The sequence below is a fragment of the Ictalurus punctatus genome, chromosome 1 (genome assembly GCF_001660625.3).
Source record: "Ictalurus punctatus breed USDA103 chromosome 1, Coco_2.0, whole genome shotgun sequence".
In the NCBI taxonomy this organism is placed as follows: Eukaryota; Metazoa; Chordata; class Actinopteri; order Siluriformes; family Ictaluridae; genus Ictalurus; species Ictalurus punctatus.
In genome coordinates, this window is record NC_030416.2 from 30,359,068 (window position 1) to 30,376,567 (window position 17,500).

Below are 17,500 nucleotides of genomic sequence, written 5' to 3' on the forward strand. Positions count from 1 at the left end.
AGCTGCTATACCGTAAAGCTGCTATACCGTAAAGCTACTACCATGTAAAGCTGCTATACCGTAAAGCTGCTATACCGTAAAGCTACTACCATGTAAAGCTACTACCATGTAAAGCTGCTATACCGTAAAGCTACTACCATGTAAAACTGCTATACTGTAAAGCTGCTATACCGTAAAGCTACTACCATGTAAAACTGCTATACCGTAAAGCTACTACCATGTAAAGCTGCTATACCGTAAAGCTGCTATACCGTAAAGATGTTTTCGAATGTAATCAGTTCCAAACTGCTGTGCTCTAAGAGGAATAAAACACACCGTGACATGAAACAGCGGATTCATGGTCCTGGATGGTAACAGTAACTCCGCTTCAAGTCGAGCCACATCTACAACCCCGTCGCTGATTATTTTCCAGTAACTGTACGCAGCGTCGTGTTTTATTCCTTACTTAAGAAGCGTGACACCGTTCACTATCACACGGTCTATCGGTCAATCAATAAGCCAGATATTAAGCAATCGTTATATGAGATTTAAGTCAGAGAATGTTGTACTCAGAGAAGCATCATTAACAAGAAGAAGAAAATACGCTGTATCTGTTAGACACCTAAAGTTAATCTTTTACCTCTCTGAGCAGCACCGACAAGCCAGACTGTTTGGTAATATGTGATAAGAATCCAGAGAACGAGGTTATGGGTAATGAGAAGCTGTAGCTTCAGCCTGACGTTCACCAGTGAAAGATTCTGTAAATATCTGGGAAATGACTGACAGGTCTATGGGCTCCGCCTCCTGGTACAGGACATAAATATTTCATTTTTAATTATCATTTATTTAATATTATTATTATAGATGTAATATTTTAGATTTTTTTAAAGGGCAGCAGGAGAGGCAGTTGATCAAGCAAATAAATAAATACACTTCAAACACTTTGTAGTAAAATGATTGAAGAGTACCCTTCTTTATATCTGTATATTTAAATTTACCGATTCCTCTCATTCGTACGATTTCTTGAATTAGTAAACTGCCGATTCACTCAAGCACCTGCTTTCTGTATTTACCCACCCATTTGCACAATTCCTAAAATGATTAATGAATCGGTTATTGGTTTGCTAATTGATTTAACGCTGCTACATTAAATGGCCCTGCATTTAACGGGACCACGAATAACTGCACAAATTAACATAATCCTGAATGACTGTGTCATGTTCAGCACCTGGTTGTAAATCTTGGCCAATGGATAAGCTTTCGAGCCCTGGACATCTCCAGACTGCTGGGCATCATCTCTCGATGTTCTGTTTGTTTAGCCTGTCACAGCCATTTCAACTTCAACATTTTTCTCTCTCAGCATCTTTATTGGAATCCACTGAAGGAGCGACAAATTTACAAAACAATTCACTGAAAATACAGTTGAAATATAACAGTATTTAACCAGGATACAAGACATGGAGGACACATGCACACACACACACACACACCCAGGCGCACGGTTGTTTTTTGAGAGCTGTAAAAGTAGGTCACTGTTAAAGTGTGTTGAGTGTGAGCGGTGGCCTTGCTCCTGCTAAGCAGTCATCATTAATCTCGCAAACAGCCGTGTTAACGTGCTAATGAGGAAGATGCAGGACTGCACCTAGCCAGGATACAGCCCGAGCACATGGAGGTAGAGTGGGGCAGGAGGAGAACGATAACAGAAGGAAAGATAAAGGGCTTCATTTCCCACTCATATTTTCCAATGATGTAAGCAAACACGAGTAACATTATTCAGACTGAACAGGTAATGCGTCCTAAACAAATACCGATACGAGCAATTAGGCAGGGCATTATTTATTTGTTTGTTTGTTTATTTATTTATTTTTGAAGATAGTTTGCCAGGTACAGCTTCAGGACATGTGTGTGCATCATGAACCCGCAGGACAAAACAATAAAAAGCACATAGTTCACATAAAGTGAACTTAAACGTGTAGTCGTGACACTACTTGTGTGTTGCCAGGTTTACGCAAAATTATCAAACGCTCCAAAAATGTTCATGCGCAGAAAAACGTACTCGGGTTTTGCGGGAAAAACAGTTAACAGTGGTGCACATTTCGGGTTTGTAGAGTTTCATTGCAAATATGAGGATGTTATTGGCACAACTAGGCAACCTTGCTCATGGAACAAATTCCAAGTTCATTAACACGACACTAACGGGAGATTCAGTTGCACCCGACCTAAACGCAGCATTACCGAGCTCCGAAACAAAACCCTTTCATAAATGTCCAACAGAAAAAAATTAAATAAATAAATGATTTCACATACTGAGCTGCTGATCATTTTCATTCAGTGATCGTTCTCCATTGTTATTAAAAGATAATCACTGACACACACACACACGAATGGACATACACCAGTGCCTCAGGTTATTCTAAATTATTCATGTCCAAAAAGCAAAACATGCATGTCACCTTCCTCTCTCTCTCACAAGACTCTCCACACTGTATCAGAATGGACCATAAACATCCACTTTGACTTACACTGTGTGTGTGTGTGTGTGTGTGTGTGTGTGTGTGTGTGTGTAAAAAGGACCGAGAGGAAGGTGACATGCAGGATAGGCTTTTTAGACATGAATAATTCAGATTAACCTAAGGCACTGTTGCCCCTCCAATGAGAAACTTGTGTTTGTGTGTGTGTGTGTGTGTGTGTGTGTGTGTGTGTGTGTGTGTGTGTGTGTGTGTGTGTGTGTGTGTGTGTGTATTGGTATAGCAATCCATAAGTTTATAATTTAATGGATTCAAATTTCAATATTATACAAACAAGAAGTAAAAGCAGTCATTTATAATCAGTGACATGGGGGACAGGGGAAGCGGAATATGAGGAGAAACAATTGATCTGAGTCACTTGCTTTAAAAGCCTGCAGTTTAATCAGTAAACTCAGTCTTTTGTACACACACACACACACACACACACACAGAGATCAATCTCACAACCTAAAACTGAACACTGTAGGACTAACTGCAAATCTCAATGCATGCCATATCTATCTGAGGCTAAATATAGTTGAGTCTTTATCCTACTATAACTTTGTCATTATTTATTAATTATTTAGCACCGGCTCCAGGGTCTCCTTCCTCGACTGATTCCTAGATGTGCCTACAATGTGCGCGCTCACATTTCTATTAGCAATTTATTCAAATTAAAAAATGAAAGACATTTAGCAAGTTAGTACCTTTCCATTCCAGGTGCTTCCCACACGCCGCCCAGCAAATGTTGCACAGCAGGGCTTATTTTAAGAAAGTGTGGGTTTAGTCACCTCATGTTAAGTGTGAACGAGGCTTATATCTGGAAACCTTCGGCCTACGCTTCCTACAGTGCCCTCATATTCAATGCACAATAAATAAACAGCTACTACAGTGCAACCTGCCTTGCTTAGTGCACGCTGACCAAAGGCGCCTTCTATCATGCTGCAGATCTCCGCTGGTATAAAAACCAGTTTCTCAGAAGGGCTCAAATATATTAAAAGTTACTGTGGTCCAAATTTAAGCCTCAGACGGGAGTGATTTAAAAAAGAAAAAACATTTTTTAAAGCCTTTCATTAAAGTTACACGTGCTATGACGAATCATAATAGCACAAGTTCATAATAGCACAGTGGGCTGTGGTTTGATTAATCTTGAGGACCTTTATGAGTCAATACCGCTGCAGAGTTTACTGCAGAGACTGAGAGAGATATAAGACAGAAAAGCTACACAGCACACTCGTCCACTCTGGGTTTTACCTCAGCGGGATCTATGACCTTCACTCACAGGTGCTGCAGTGTACGCTTATTACTTTCATCCACCTTGTAGTTATGCTCTTTGATCATTATACCCGATAACCAGTTCATATTCATACCGTTGATGCTATACAAACCGAATGTAGCCCATCGGTTGATATTATTTCTAAAGAGATGCAAAGAACTACGTGTTTGAGAGAAGGAGTAGAGATTTAGCTGAAATAAGAGGATCTGTTGTTCACCGATGAGAACTAAAATCCCACTAGTTCTATTCTATTGAGGGATGAAGCACGTCCGGTGACAGGTGCAGGAGAAGCAGCAGAGACACTATAACTCTAAGGACACTTAAGTATAAACTTAAGGTTTATATTTAAGTAAATGATGCATGACTGTGTGCGTATTCAGAAGCATTGGCAACACGAGTGGAATTGTTCGCACGCTTGCCTGCGAATCTTCTGTAAAGTATAAAAAGAGACCTCCACTGAATGGCACGTAAGAGCCATGACATCCATATACGTCAGGTTGCCAAGTCAAAAAACTATGACTCTTACATCCGAGTTGTAAGGGATCACCACCGAACTGATATTATTTGGGTTTCGTTTCATTCTCGGCACTGCAACGACACTCACGATAGTGTGTGTGAGATGCTGGTATCGGTACAATACAGACACTCAGAACTTACTGACTGCACTCTACTAAACACACCTGTTTTGTCGGTCCAACTTAGGGATCTAGATCTACACCCGAAAGCTGCATCATGCAATACGATATCTATTGTTAAACGCATTATACAAACAAACCTGAATTCATTTTTCAGTGAAAGACTGGAGCTCAGCAAAAGTGTCAGATCTGGAACGTTTTATATAAGGCGTCAAAGAAGGATTGTTTTCATACATCGGGGGGTTGTTTTTCCATAGTATAATCATTGTGTCATGCGTGTATCAATCTATGACCGAAGTGTGATGCGAAGTCAGGGGGACACACACACCACGGACACAGTGTCGGCTGATCAAATGATCAGTGAGTGCAGCTGTAAGGAAGGTGGACGTAAATAAACTGGCTCAGGACCAAAGTGTTTGTTATAGATTTTCTTACTGGCATCCAGTAAAATACAATGAGGTAATACACCTACGACCGCAAACAACCAAATTACTGCAGCAGGACGGCGCGAAAGTTAGTCCGCCGCTTTTGAGAAAGCATAGAAAAACCCTCTCTCGAATATTAGTCTAGCGCAATTCTCAGATTAAAGATCTGAGATCTAATTAGATCCTCTAATTAAAGTTTCCTCTATGATATAACTCTTACAGAGTTTTAAAAAAAAAAAAAAAAAAACATGGCACAAGCAGGCTGCCTTACACACAAGATATGATCAGATGGTTTGGAGTTCATAGTATGTATTTTTTTTTAATATAGCAACTAAAAACTAAATCCTGTGATTAAAAATTGGGAGTGGATGGTTACAACAGAAGCGTATCCTTTCTGTAAGATACACTTTATAAAGATGAGGGGGGAAAAATGCTTCCAGTGTCAGAAATGCACCAGCACTTCCCTTAGAGCATAAGACTTGTGCTGGGATTTGAACTCACGACTTTTCTCAACTCCGCCCTGTTTCATGATGGATCATATATGAGCACGGACGCTTATTCTTAGTTTACTGTGAATAACCTTACCTTTCATCTTGATTCTGAACATCTATGGCCCAGGAGGCAGGCGGCTCTATCACAAAGCCCATGTCGTCATGGGAGCTGGAAGACGATTGGTCAGACAGTAGAGGAGGAAGTACAGGCGGCCTATCATCTTCAATGATGACTGTGTCATCCTGAGGCATGTTCACAGTGGGGGACAGCTGGTAGTTACCTGAGACAGATAGGAGAGAGTAGAACAGAGTGTGTGTCAGTGTTAAACACATACGCTGGTACAGTAAAGAACTGCACGTCCGGCGGCGAGAATGGTGCTGGAGCTGAAATACGGTTGCAGTCAAAATGATTCAACCCCCACTGCAAATCAGGTTTATTGTCAAAATGTACAGACTTTCAGCTGTTTGCGATGAACAAATCAAACAAAAGCGATTGAAACAGTTCAACACAACGAATGCTTCAAGGGGTTTCACCAAATTCAACTGAAAATGCAACTCATTTCCACTTGCTTTTGTATGCAGAAGTCTGTAAATTTTGACAATAAACACGATCCGCCGATGTCGTGCACGGAAGAGCCGCAACATCCATGTAGTCAGGTCTCTAAGTCAGGAGGCTCAGGTGGTAAAGCGGGTTGCCCACTAAAGTGTAGGGTTGGACATTCGAATAACCGAGCGTCCTTGGGCAATTCACTGAACCTTAAGTTGCTCCTGATGGCGTCCGTGTGTGTGTGTGTGTGTGTGTGAATGAGAAACAGTGAAAAGCGCTTTGCAGAAGCGCTAAGGTTAAAAAGGCACTATATAAATGCAGACCATTTACCATTTAAGTCAAATAGACCTTTCTGCCGTCGTTGTGATTGTCAACACGATCTGTTTCTCACATCAAAACTATGACCTTGAATTCAAGTATTTACTAATCCAGAAGACGTGGACACAAAACAGACCGGCTGGTAGGTGTGAAGCCTATAGGAAAGGTTTTTAAAATTCACACAATAACTGTAATAAGAAAACAGATGAGTGTTAATATTCAATAACGGTCTAGGATTGTACATTCGTACGCGATTTGAGGCACAATGTTAGTTTGTTTATTCTGTGGCAGACACAGTGTCACATGGTTCTACGCTGCGCGCACTATTTACGTTGGCTATTTACGCTACGTATGCACCAAATAATCGCAAGAGATGCAAGGCAGCCATCTTGCATATGCATAGTTAAAAGCTAATTTTATTGAGCCTTAAGGCTAGGTGCACTTCTGTCAGGTGGTGACAAGCAGGGTCCAAGAACCACTTTCAAGAGTGCCAACAGTGTTCAGTTCTTGCCAAGTTATACAGATCACCTAAAAGTTCATATACTACATGAACATTTCGCAATATCAGCTCCGAGCTAAGCTTATAAAATGCCTGAGGAAAGCTGAACCAAAGATAAGCACAACGATGCAGTTAACCAAATTTCATCTCCACCAGGCTTATAGTTAACCCTGGCCCCTATGAAATGACCATGTCCCAAGCTTTACAGACTAAACAAGCTTTTCAGGTTCTGTGTGAATCCTTGCAATCAAGGACTGAATGGTATGGAGTGGCCTTTCATTTCCTCAACATGTTTTTGATGAATACTGATTTCTAGACTTTGAGTATTCTGACTAGTTTGTAAAAGTAGCTTTTGTATACTGCAAAATAGCACACAATATAACTTGGCAGAGCTAAATGCTCCAAATTTGTTCACAATAAGACAAGGAGATAGGGGGAAAAAAAGAAGAAGAAGAAGAAAAAAAAAAGAAACCGTCACTAGAACGAATGGTTCTCAAGATAGGAGCCAAATCCTAACGTTCAGTGCTACGGCACTACCAACAAACCAATCGAGCTCATGTTTTGCCCGAGTATTATCTAGTTACCAAATTTTATGCTTGCACAACTTTATTTTCGGTCTGCAGGACTTGTTTTACTGGACAAAAACAAGAAGACGTTTGCATTCACGATTACCGAGTTTGTTAAAACTTGAGATCTCTAGGTTTCCTTAAAGCTACTGCAAGTGCATTTGTTTTCTTTATCAGACTTCATTTACCAGCTTAAGAGCAATTATATGTAATTGCTACCTGAGGGGTGGAAAGGTATTTACTCTGTCTTCCTCTTAGCACGATATAACTTGCGTTCAACTTCCGAATGTCTCCAAGAATGACGAATTTTCTTTAATGGAAACGAATTAGCTTTAATACTTTGCAACACTGAATAGAAAGGGCAGAATTAAAGACATCTCCTGGGGTAAAAAAAAAAAAAAAAAAAAACCTTTAATAAGCACTTGTTGAAAGATGAGAACCAAGGGTCCTCTCTCTGTCGACTGTAAGACAAAAGTAAACCTCAAAGTTGTTAGTAGCTGTTGAAAGGTCAGAGTCTTCCGAGTCTTCATTTCACATCTCAGTGCCTTCAATTTATGACTATTTCCTTTAATAAGCCATGCAGATCAACTGGCTTCAGGCACAAGGGACAGCAGGGCTGCGAGAGCCGACCTTCATGTCATTACTGCCTACTTTTAGACTGAAATTGCAAAGTAAACACGTTTCAAATTAGCTTTCAGAGGACTTCAGAACACGGGTAATGGCTGCAGCAGAAAACGGACAGGTGTTGATTATTAAACTCTCATAAAGGTGAACCATAATAACTAGCAATGCACGTTTAGCTTCCAAAAGAGTCAACATGGCAAACAAGAAAATCCATGCGGATGAAGAAACGACGTATCTTTAAACTTAGTAAGAAAACAAAGAGGCTGAATTCAGCTGTAGACTTCTACTTATACAGTTATGGCATTTGGCAGAAGCACTTATACAGAGCAACTTCCATTTTATGTCATTACTCAAGGGCCCAGCAGTGGTAGTGTGGATAGTGCTGGGATTTGATCTCACGACTTTGATCAGTAGTCCAATGTCTTAACCACTGCGCTACCACTTCTACTTAACAATAAGCAGCAGCTTTTTACAGACGGACGCGACCACAGTCCCGCCTTGTTATTTACTACTGGCTCACAAGACCATAGCTTGTGAATGCACAGGTCAAAGTTCACCTAGATCAAGTAACCGCTACCAGACACAAATGTGCATCTTTCAAATTCGGCATCATTCTCCCTGAATGAGCTGAATTAGCTTTTCTGCCAGGCAAATTTCGAGTCTGGAGCCTATCCCAGGGAACTCGGGGAACAAGGCGGGGGGGGACACGCTGGACGGGGTCCCAATCCATGGCAGGGCACAATCGCACACAAACACTCATTCATACACTACGGACAATTACGGATGCCAATCAAAACCCAACCCTGGAGGTTTGAGGCGAACGTGCTACCACTAAGCCAGCATGCTCCCATACTTGTATTCATTTTATGTGTATTTATTTCTCAGAATGCATGCGATTTCAGACACGAATGTCAAATTGGACGGTCAATGTCGAAGTCAACTGGATTATACAGACAATGCAAAGTGCGCCACTAAAATCTCTTCGTCATACGGAATTGTAAGTGTACCGAGATGGATACAAACACTCAAACACCTGCATGTACACACACGAGCACACCTGACTGATTAAAAGCAAAGTACCACCTCATGTTGTGACACAAGAGACCGCTAAGTGAAATACTTTGCTGTGGATGTTGCTTCTCTATATTTCTTCCTGCCAGAACACATCCTACTTTGTGCACAGCATTTTCAAGCCAATGCATGTATGTGAAAAAATTCAGAAGGTGATAACAGATAATCAAGCTGTTTGACTCAGCTAGATTCTTATCCCACTATTCCTTCCACCATCTCTGCTGCTTGTGCATCAACGATGCAAGTCTGTCAATCCTCTCACAATAAAAGAAGATCCAGAGATCCAGTCACATGATTCTCCTTGTCAAACTTCTAACGGCGCAAAAGGTAATTCAATAACACGTCTCTTCAGGGACCCGAGAAGCGCTCAGCTCTGATCAGCGAAAGTTCGTTAACTTTAACTCAGCCTAATGAGATTGGCAGAGGAATTAACAGCACTGCGATTAGCATTCAGCGGCTCCAGCCGTTCATTAATAAATCATTAAAGCTACTTGCAAGACAAGCAAGGCAAATTCCCACTCCATTTTATGGTGACAGACAGCGACTCACAGGTCTGACTTAAGCTACTATGTTAAAAGACTATTACTGCACACAAGCCATTGCAGGCCAAGTTCGAGCACACCGAGCGCAGAAACTTTCAAAAGCTTATGCTTCAGGGTCTAATTAGAGCCAAGAAAATAGCAGCAAACTTTCCTTTGATTTTATCAGAGGAGCCTGACAAGACTAGAAGGAGCGTGGATATTAGCGAAGTCTGTTTTGCTGCTCTGTGTACATGTATGTTAATGTGAAGACCTCTCAGTAGGTAGTAATTATGCACTAGATGAGCTAGCCAAGAGCAGTGTTGGGGAAGCTATTGTTAACTTGCCAAGCAACAACTGAATCATGGAGTAAAACAGCTGCAGCTAAACTGCCATTTTGGTACAGTAGATAGCTAGAAACAAAACGCAGCTAACTACACTGAAGCTGCTTTGTCAAACTAAGGAAAATCAACATTGCAGCTAATTTATTGCACAAAATAACTTTTATGTGCTTTGGACATGGTATGCTACAGCAAACAGATTTTGCTTTACTACTAAGAATGAAAACTAAACGGAATTAACAGTGGGTTCACGCTACTATTAGAACAGTTCTGGAAATTTCTAGCTAGCTAGTTAACATTGGGCATGCAGCAAGCAATGCAACAAGAATGTTTTGATCCTTGCTTGCTATTTCATATTAGCTGATGCTAGGCTAAACCATATCTGAGCTCAGTCGTCATGCTCTGTTGAAACAGTTACCTGTTTTGTAAATACGTACACTGCTTCTTTGCATTGACTGAACAGAAAATGCTCAGCTCCTTATGCCATCACTCCTGACCATCCTCTTAACTTAAATTAACAAGCACAATAACAAAAAGCATGAGAGGCTCCCCGCCTTTTTATGTCCTTAATTTGCTTAAAATATGTTGTCTATAATATATTCGTTTCAGGTTCGCATAGCTTACAGACAAATGTCTATCCATTGCTGTGTGAATCTTTCGTGCTCAAACATTAAGAAATTCTATTCTCTTCTTCATGACGAGAAGAAAGCGTCCTCTGTAGAAGTAGAACGCCGCTGCTGTTATCCACACAGGTCGCACCTAAGTGCGGTGCAAACTAATTAGAAGTATTTGACTCGGCTCCAAAGGTATACAATAATTTGCACATACTGAATAATTCGCAGTCAGATTTCACGCTACTGAATTATGTAGTTAATCTAGTAGCATCACTATTTGTCCAAGAGTCTGTTGATAGGAGAATGTCAGCACGCTGAATTCACTGGATCAAAACCTCCCTGCTTTAATGCCGGACTGCTTTAATGATGGAGAACTGACAAGAGACATCCATTTTCCATGCCGCTTGTCCTACACAGGGTTGCTGGGAGCCTGGATCTAAATGTCTCTGCACAAGACTCCAACTAGGGAATGAGCTGTGAGTGTGCATATAATGCAGTGAGATCTTATGACTAGGCATAGGCACTATCAATTACATCACAAAAACAATCGTGTGATACAGCTGCAGAGGATGAATTCCTCCAGTGATGAAAGCAAGTATATCAAACACCCTTGGCCATATGTATTAGTCTTCACTTCAGTGGATCAAAGTCTCCCTGCTTGAATACCAGACTGCTTTAATGAATCCTGTCGAGGCATGCCCTTGAACTTTCCTCATCTCACATGCTAATCAATATATGTGCTAGCGTGTTCTGTGTGTTCACAGAACTTCCCTTTGCAAACCTATCTTTAGTTTTACAGTGGGGGGGGGAGCAAAAGTTGAAATATATAGCTCAAGGCACAGCACCACCTTAATTGGCTTCAGTTCAGATCACAGTCATGTTCTCTCACTTCAACCCAGCAAACCCTCTGACTCGAGTGCCCGGCTCTCTAAACAAGGACGGCTCAGCGGCATTCCTCTCGCTTCCACTAAATAACGTGAGATCAGGTACGGCCAGGGCCACTCCAGTGCCACTGAAAGGAATAATTAAGTAGAAAAAGAAAAGGAAATGCTGCAGAGGCCACAGTTCTATAACATGGCGCTAATTGGCTCGCTAGTGAGAAAGCACACTCCTCTTCCTGGATCTAATATGAGTGTAGTGAATAATTGAACTCATCAGACAGCTCATGCTGAATTTAATAAATTCCTGAAGGACAAGCATGATGAGACTAAGCATTGCACTATTTGTTATACGTGTATCCGTGTATTTCTCTTTCACCAGACACTGTGGTACTGTTACGAATCCGAATCCAGAGGCTGAGTACTAAAATACCCGTTATAAGTTATGAGATGTCGACGACATTTCCCACGTAATACTAGTGTAGCGTGACGCCATACTAGTCATGCAGCTGGACTGCTCACTGCTGGTTGGTGTTCATTAAGGAAGAGCTCTCTCTGTATCTTCAGGAGGACTTTCAGAATGTTTGAGATGGACTAATCTTTCCGAAACCTCCTCTGCACCTTGTCTAGATGCATTAGCCAGTCAGGCTTATAGAGCAGAGAGGGCAAGCAGACTGGATGAAATGGAGGAGTGGGACGATGAACATCTTACTTTCTTCCCATTAAAGTGGCTGTAGAGGACAGGCAAGAGAGCCGAGTGGTCATGTGGGGGTATTTGGAAAAAACTATTTGGATACTATTGCAGTATCCACCTATTTGCGCTCATGCATGTAGACATTTAGGGAAATGATTTGGGAAAGATAGTACCAAAAAAGCAAAAGTAATTTCTACCAAACTGCTGGGTGTGATGAAGCAACTGTGTGTTTGTACCTGATGTTATTTTAGATTAATTTCTCCTCACCATGTGCAGATGGCCCAGAGCTCGACTGCTGCTTCCTGTCATGGTGTAATCAAACGACCCCTCATGCAGTCCACCAGTAACAACAAACACTCCTGGTGTTTTCACACAGACTCGGGCACCGTGTCGTTACGGAAACCGTCCAAAATCCATCCAACTGCTGCTGACACCATCATGTTTGTCCTTACTGGTGCTCAGATAAATTAGCAACAGTGAGACCTTTTATTTCATGCCCTTATTGGAATGTCAAGGTCTACTGGATGTGAAGAACACATGAGGGAGGTGGACACTGAGGTGTTGCTCATGAATGGAAGTTCGACATGGACGCTTTATATATTTTACTTCATTTTCCAGTATGCCCATGGTGCAAGGGTGTTTAATGGCACACTACAGAAGCTGGCAGTGCATTTAGCAAGGGTTTGTGCATTGTTACATTCTGTACCAACAGAAAGTACAATGTTATCCTGAGGCTATATATAAAGAGCATCTTGGGCAATTAGCCAATGTTCTAATAATAATTAATAATAATAATAATAATAATAATAATAATAATAATAATAATAATAAAGTCAGAATTTTAAAAACACTGGAACATGTCGGGTTTTTATTTTTATATATCAAATAAAACATTTTGCTTAGGAAGTGGTAGCTCAATGGTTAAGACGTTGGATTACCGGTCAAAAAGTTGAGAGTTCAAATCCCAGCACTACCAAGCTGCCATTGCTGGGCCCTTGATCACGGCCCTCATCCATCAACTGCTCAGTTATATAAATGAGATAAAAATGCGAGTCGCTCTGGATAAGGGTGTCCACCAAAAGCCATAAATATAAATGTAAATGTAGCCTGTGAAATTCAATAGGGAGCTATTAACTGACCCCCAAGCAACTGATGCGTCTCTCCAACTACGGTATTAGAGAAAACTATTAGATCCTAACAACCACAGTGCCAATTGCCAATATAAGCAAATTTGTGGTGAGCTGGAATCTCTGATTCCCATGCTGATGGATCACACCATTAACGCGCCAGTTTTTAGAAGAGATTTTCCACAGGATTCCACATGAGCCTTCAATGAGCACTGAGCGAATGGGTCTGAGACCATTAGATCACTAACCCGTTCTGTCACGCATATAAGACCTGCCTGTTTAGTTAACAATCAGGGGGAAGACATGCTGCTGAGAGGACGAATCATTTTGCATACGAATCATTTCACACAGCGACGCTCCAGATCGCATTAACTAGCCTACAAGCTGATTTAACAGGCTTGGTTGAGGCATGTCATTTCTGCTTCCCTTTAAGCCGACAAGGTCAAGCTGAGTGATCCAGGAGTGTCGTAGAAGAAGGAAAAAAAAATGGCCAACATGTGGCATTAATCACAAGTTCCCATGGACTTGCAATCAGCACTCACAAGTTTGCATATCTAGACTGCTTCGGAAATGTCCCATAGTGACTTCATGCGGTTTGGAAATGAGAACAAGCCAAAGACTTATGGTAAAACAACGCACTGTAATACAAAATTATTATTGCTCGAGGGAAATCAGCATGATTTCTACACTAAGAAGAAAGGCACAGACATGAAACACTAAAGCAAAATGACCTCGTTTCAGTGTTTTGTGTTCGTCGATTCCAGAGTTATGGGTGTGACATTCAAACTACATTAAATCTGACTTTTAAACTGCAGAGGCTTAGCGTCAATGACACAGATTTACATTTCAGAGAGAAACCAATACTCACAACTAACATTCAGCACATGCTACAGATAGATAGCGGTTTAACATTCAATGAATGTGACATCGGCAATGAACGATTTATTTTTTAAAATTTTTTTAAATCGTTAAATCAACACTACTTCCTACTTTTCAATCATTTATTGATTTACACTTTAGTGGTACGTCTGCAATGTTATTGCCAGTATAAACACAAACAAACTGATCCTAACAAAGCACCGACACCCCGAGACCCCTTCCATAAACGTTAAATAAACCTCTCTTTACAGAAACAAGCGTATATTTTTCTTTGTTACATAAAAACATGTTTTTGCCTTAGGTTAATAAGAGATCCCGCAATACAAGTCCCTGTGAATGAGCTGTTACGATGGAAACGGTAATGTATTAGCGAGCGTGCGTGAATATAAACCTGTGATTTGAATGACAGTCGGCACTGCCATCAGAGCTGCTGTTACAGAAAATTAAACACCACCACCTCACCAGCCAGAATCAAGAATTCAACAGCGCTGTGGCATAATTTCTTATATCTTATCAAGAGGAAATAAGGATCCGACCTCAGCCTTAGTGATGACGTTAAGTAAAATACACTGAGACTCTGGAAACCTCTGTTAAAACCGTGATCTGTGGCTGGTTAAATCATCCTGTGCCTCTTTACATCTGATGGCTTAATGAAACAATTCCCTTCAAAATTCAATCAGAGAAGTTATATATAGCCCTAAATGGGCAATTTAAAAGTGATTTCCTGTGCTCATGACTTTATTATTCCATGGTTGGGTTGACATTTGAATGGAGAAAGCCGGATTACTTAGATTCTTCTTGATGTTGTAGATTAACCACCCATTTTATCTTATTTTAAAATCTTTTTTTTTCTTCTTCTTCTGAACAATGTTTCTCTGAGCTCAGAGAATACTTATGTAACTAGAAATGTTCACAGTTTTGTTTTTTATCGGAAACACTGGATATTCTTTAAATGTCCCTTAACCGTTCGATAGGTACAGTGGAGGTCATAAGCTTACATACGCCTTGCAGAATCTGCAAAATGTTCAATTAAGATGAAGCATGAAAATACCTTTCTTTTTTTTTCTTTTTTTTTTTTTAAGTACTGCCCTAACAATATAAAACAACAATTTACACCAATCATCCTGTTCAAAAGTTTACACCCCCCCTAGCTCTTAATGCATCATGTTGCCTTCTTGCGCATCAGTGAATGTTTTCACGTTTTGTAATAGTTGTATACGAGTCCCTCAGTGTGAAAAGACGGATCTGAACATCACATAGCCGCTGTTGGAAAGGGGTCAAATATGCAGAAGATGCTGGAAAACCAAAGCATGTGCAGGACCTGGAGGATTTTTTCTGAAGAACAGTGGGCAGTTTAACTGCTCAGGACAAACAAGGGACTCGTGAACAACTCTCACAAAACAAACACATCACATCCTTGATCATCCAGGTAACGACACACAGCATTAATAATCGAGCGTGTGTAAACTTTTGAACTGGTTCATTTGTGTAAATTCAGTTATTACTGTGTCTTGTGGTCTATATGTAAACATCTTATGTGAAATAGCTTATTCAGGACAGTATGAAATAAACCATATATATATATATATATATATATATATATATATATATATATATATATATATATATATATATATATATATATATATATATTTATTTATTTTTGGACATTTTGCAGATTCTGCAAGGCGTATGTAAACGTATGACCATAGCTGTAATTGTGTTAAGCTAATGTAAAAACACACACACACACACAAAAAAAACAACTTATGAACCTTTTGGACAAGCGCCTCTTCGGACAACCTTTGCAGAAAAGCAAACAAAAAAGTCCAAATCACTTAAGTGTTTCATTTGATAGTTTTCACACCCAGAACTCCAACTCATTATAATACAACATTTGATTTTTAAAATAACAACTTGTAGTACACGCAGCTTGAACTTGATCATTACCAGGTCAAATACCTGTGCTGAGAAATCAATAGCTTAAACTAAAAAAAAAAAAAAACCCTTTAAGTGTCTTCTCTGACATTTCCTTTTAAATGTCATCTATATTTTACTGCTCTGCATTTTAACCCCTTCCAGTAATTTGGGGTTTTGGTGAGAGAAAAAGCTGCTTACGGGAATGGTTCCATACTGAGAAATCTTTACCAATGTCAATTCATATGCCATATATTACCTGGGGTTATTTCTACAGGTGATTATATAGAAGGTAAAAATACAATTTAATCTGTCCAGACACACACACACACACTCCTAAACACAGGACTCAATCCCTGAGAGATACACTGGTAATAATTACATTACCCGACATCCCTACGTGAAACTAGTCCAAACTGAAAGGACTTTAGATATTCAAGATATTTTTGAGAACAATATTTCCATGAAATCTCTTGTCATTATAACATGAAGTCAGCCATGAGTCATACACCATGACAACCCTACTGCCATATGGACAGCATTATGGGATGCTTACATACAGGCCTCTTTTGGAGGTGATGTTTTACATGACACACACTATCCACCACCACCAGAGTTGGGTCTAACGCGTTACTGTGATCTAGTTACTTTTTCTGATCTGATTACAGTTACTCATGTCAATAACGTCACATTACTCGCGTTACAAATGTATTGTTAAGAAAACAATGTGAAGTAGAATGTATTTTTAAAATAAATCACGTTTTTAACCGAATAATTCTCCACTTGGAGCGGTTTCTCACTACGTAATTGAACGTCAGTAGAAGAAGACGGCGGTGGTGTAATTTTATATCTTCGGTGAACGGAGGCGAGACCGATCAGACAGGGTTTACAGGAAAATACACGGAAATACTCGTGTCTTATTGGCTGACGCACTCAATTCTGCCAAATGCTCGCTCAGAGTCAGTGTGAGGAAAAATAGATATACGCTGATTTTATTTATTTTTTTTTAATCCAGTAAACGGGTTGAAACTGGAACAGTAAGATCCTCTGATGCTGAACAGGAAAAGAAGATGTGGAAATATCTATATGAGTTCCAGTTTACGTGAACATATGAGCAGAGCATAAGGAAAGATAATGTACTTTGCATGGCACTGTAGCAGCTAAACCCATACAATGATAGCTTAGCTGTGCCTCCCCTTGGCTAGAGACACCAAACTAGCCTAGTTAGAAAACTTTCATATTTTTTCAGTCTGGTAGACATATAAACAGTGACAACACCCGAGGCAGGTTTAATGGTAAATCCGACGTTTTTCTGATCATGCCATACACCGACAGCCGCTAAAATTACTGAAAGAACTATGAGTTTCATATTGTAGTGTATTTTTGTAGGTTTGAGAGGTTTTGAAGGTAACGTCAAAGTAATTAGTAATCCGATTACGTTTTACATGCAGTAATCAGTACTGTAATCAGATTACAATTTTAAAGTAGTAATTAGTCATCTGTAGTGGATGATATTTTTTTTTTTTCCTTTTTGAGAAAATTTACCCAACACTGCTCACCACCAGTGAATTTCACGAGTTCTTAAACACGACAG

The 17,500-nt window shown here is 40.1% G+C and overlaps 1 protein-coding gene across 4 annotated transcripts in view; it reads right to left on the bottom strand.

The window, feature by feature from the left end:
• pard3aa (par-3 family cell polarity regulator alpha, a) overlaps positions 1 to 17,500 on the bottom strand; it is a 433,956-nt gene that overhangs the window by 151,732 nt on the left and 264,724 nt on the right. For all 4 annotated transcript variants that reach the window (XM_047158283.2, XM_017479944.3, XM_047158282.2 and 1 more), the window contains exon 15: positions 5,408 to 5,594. In XM_047158283.2, coding sequence (XP_047014239.1) covers positions 5,408 to 5,594 — 187 coding nt within the window. The remainder of the gene's footprint in view (positions 1 to 5,407; positions 5,595 to 17,500) is intronic.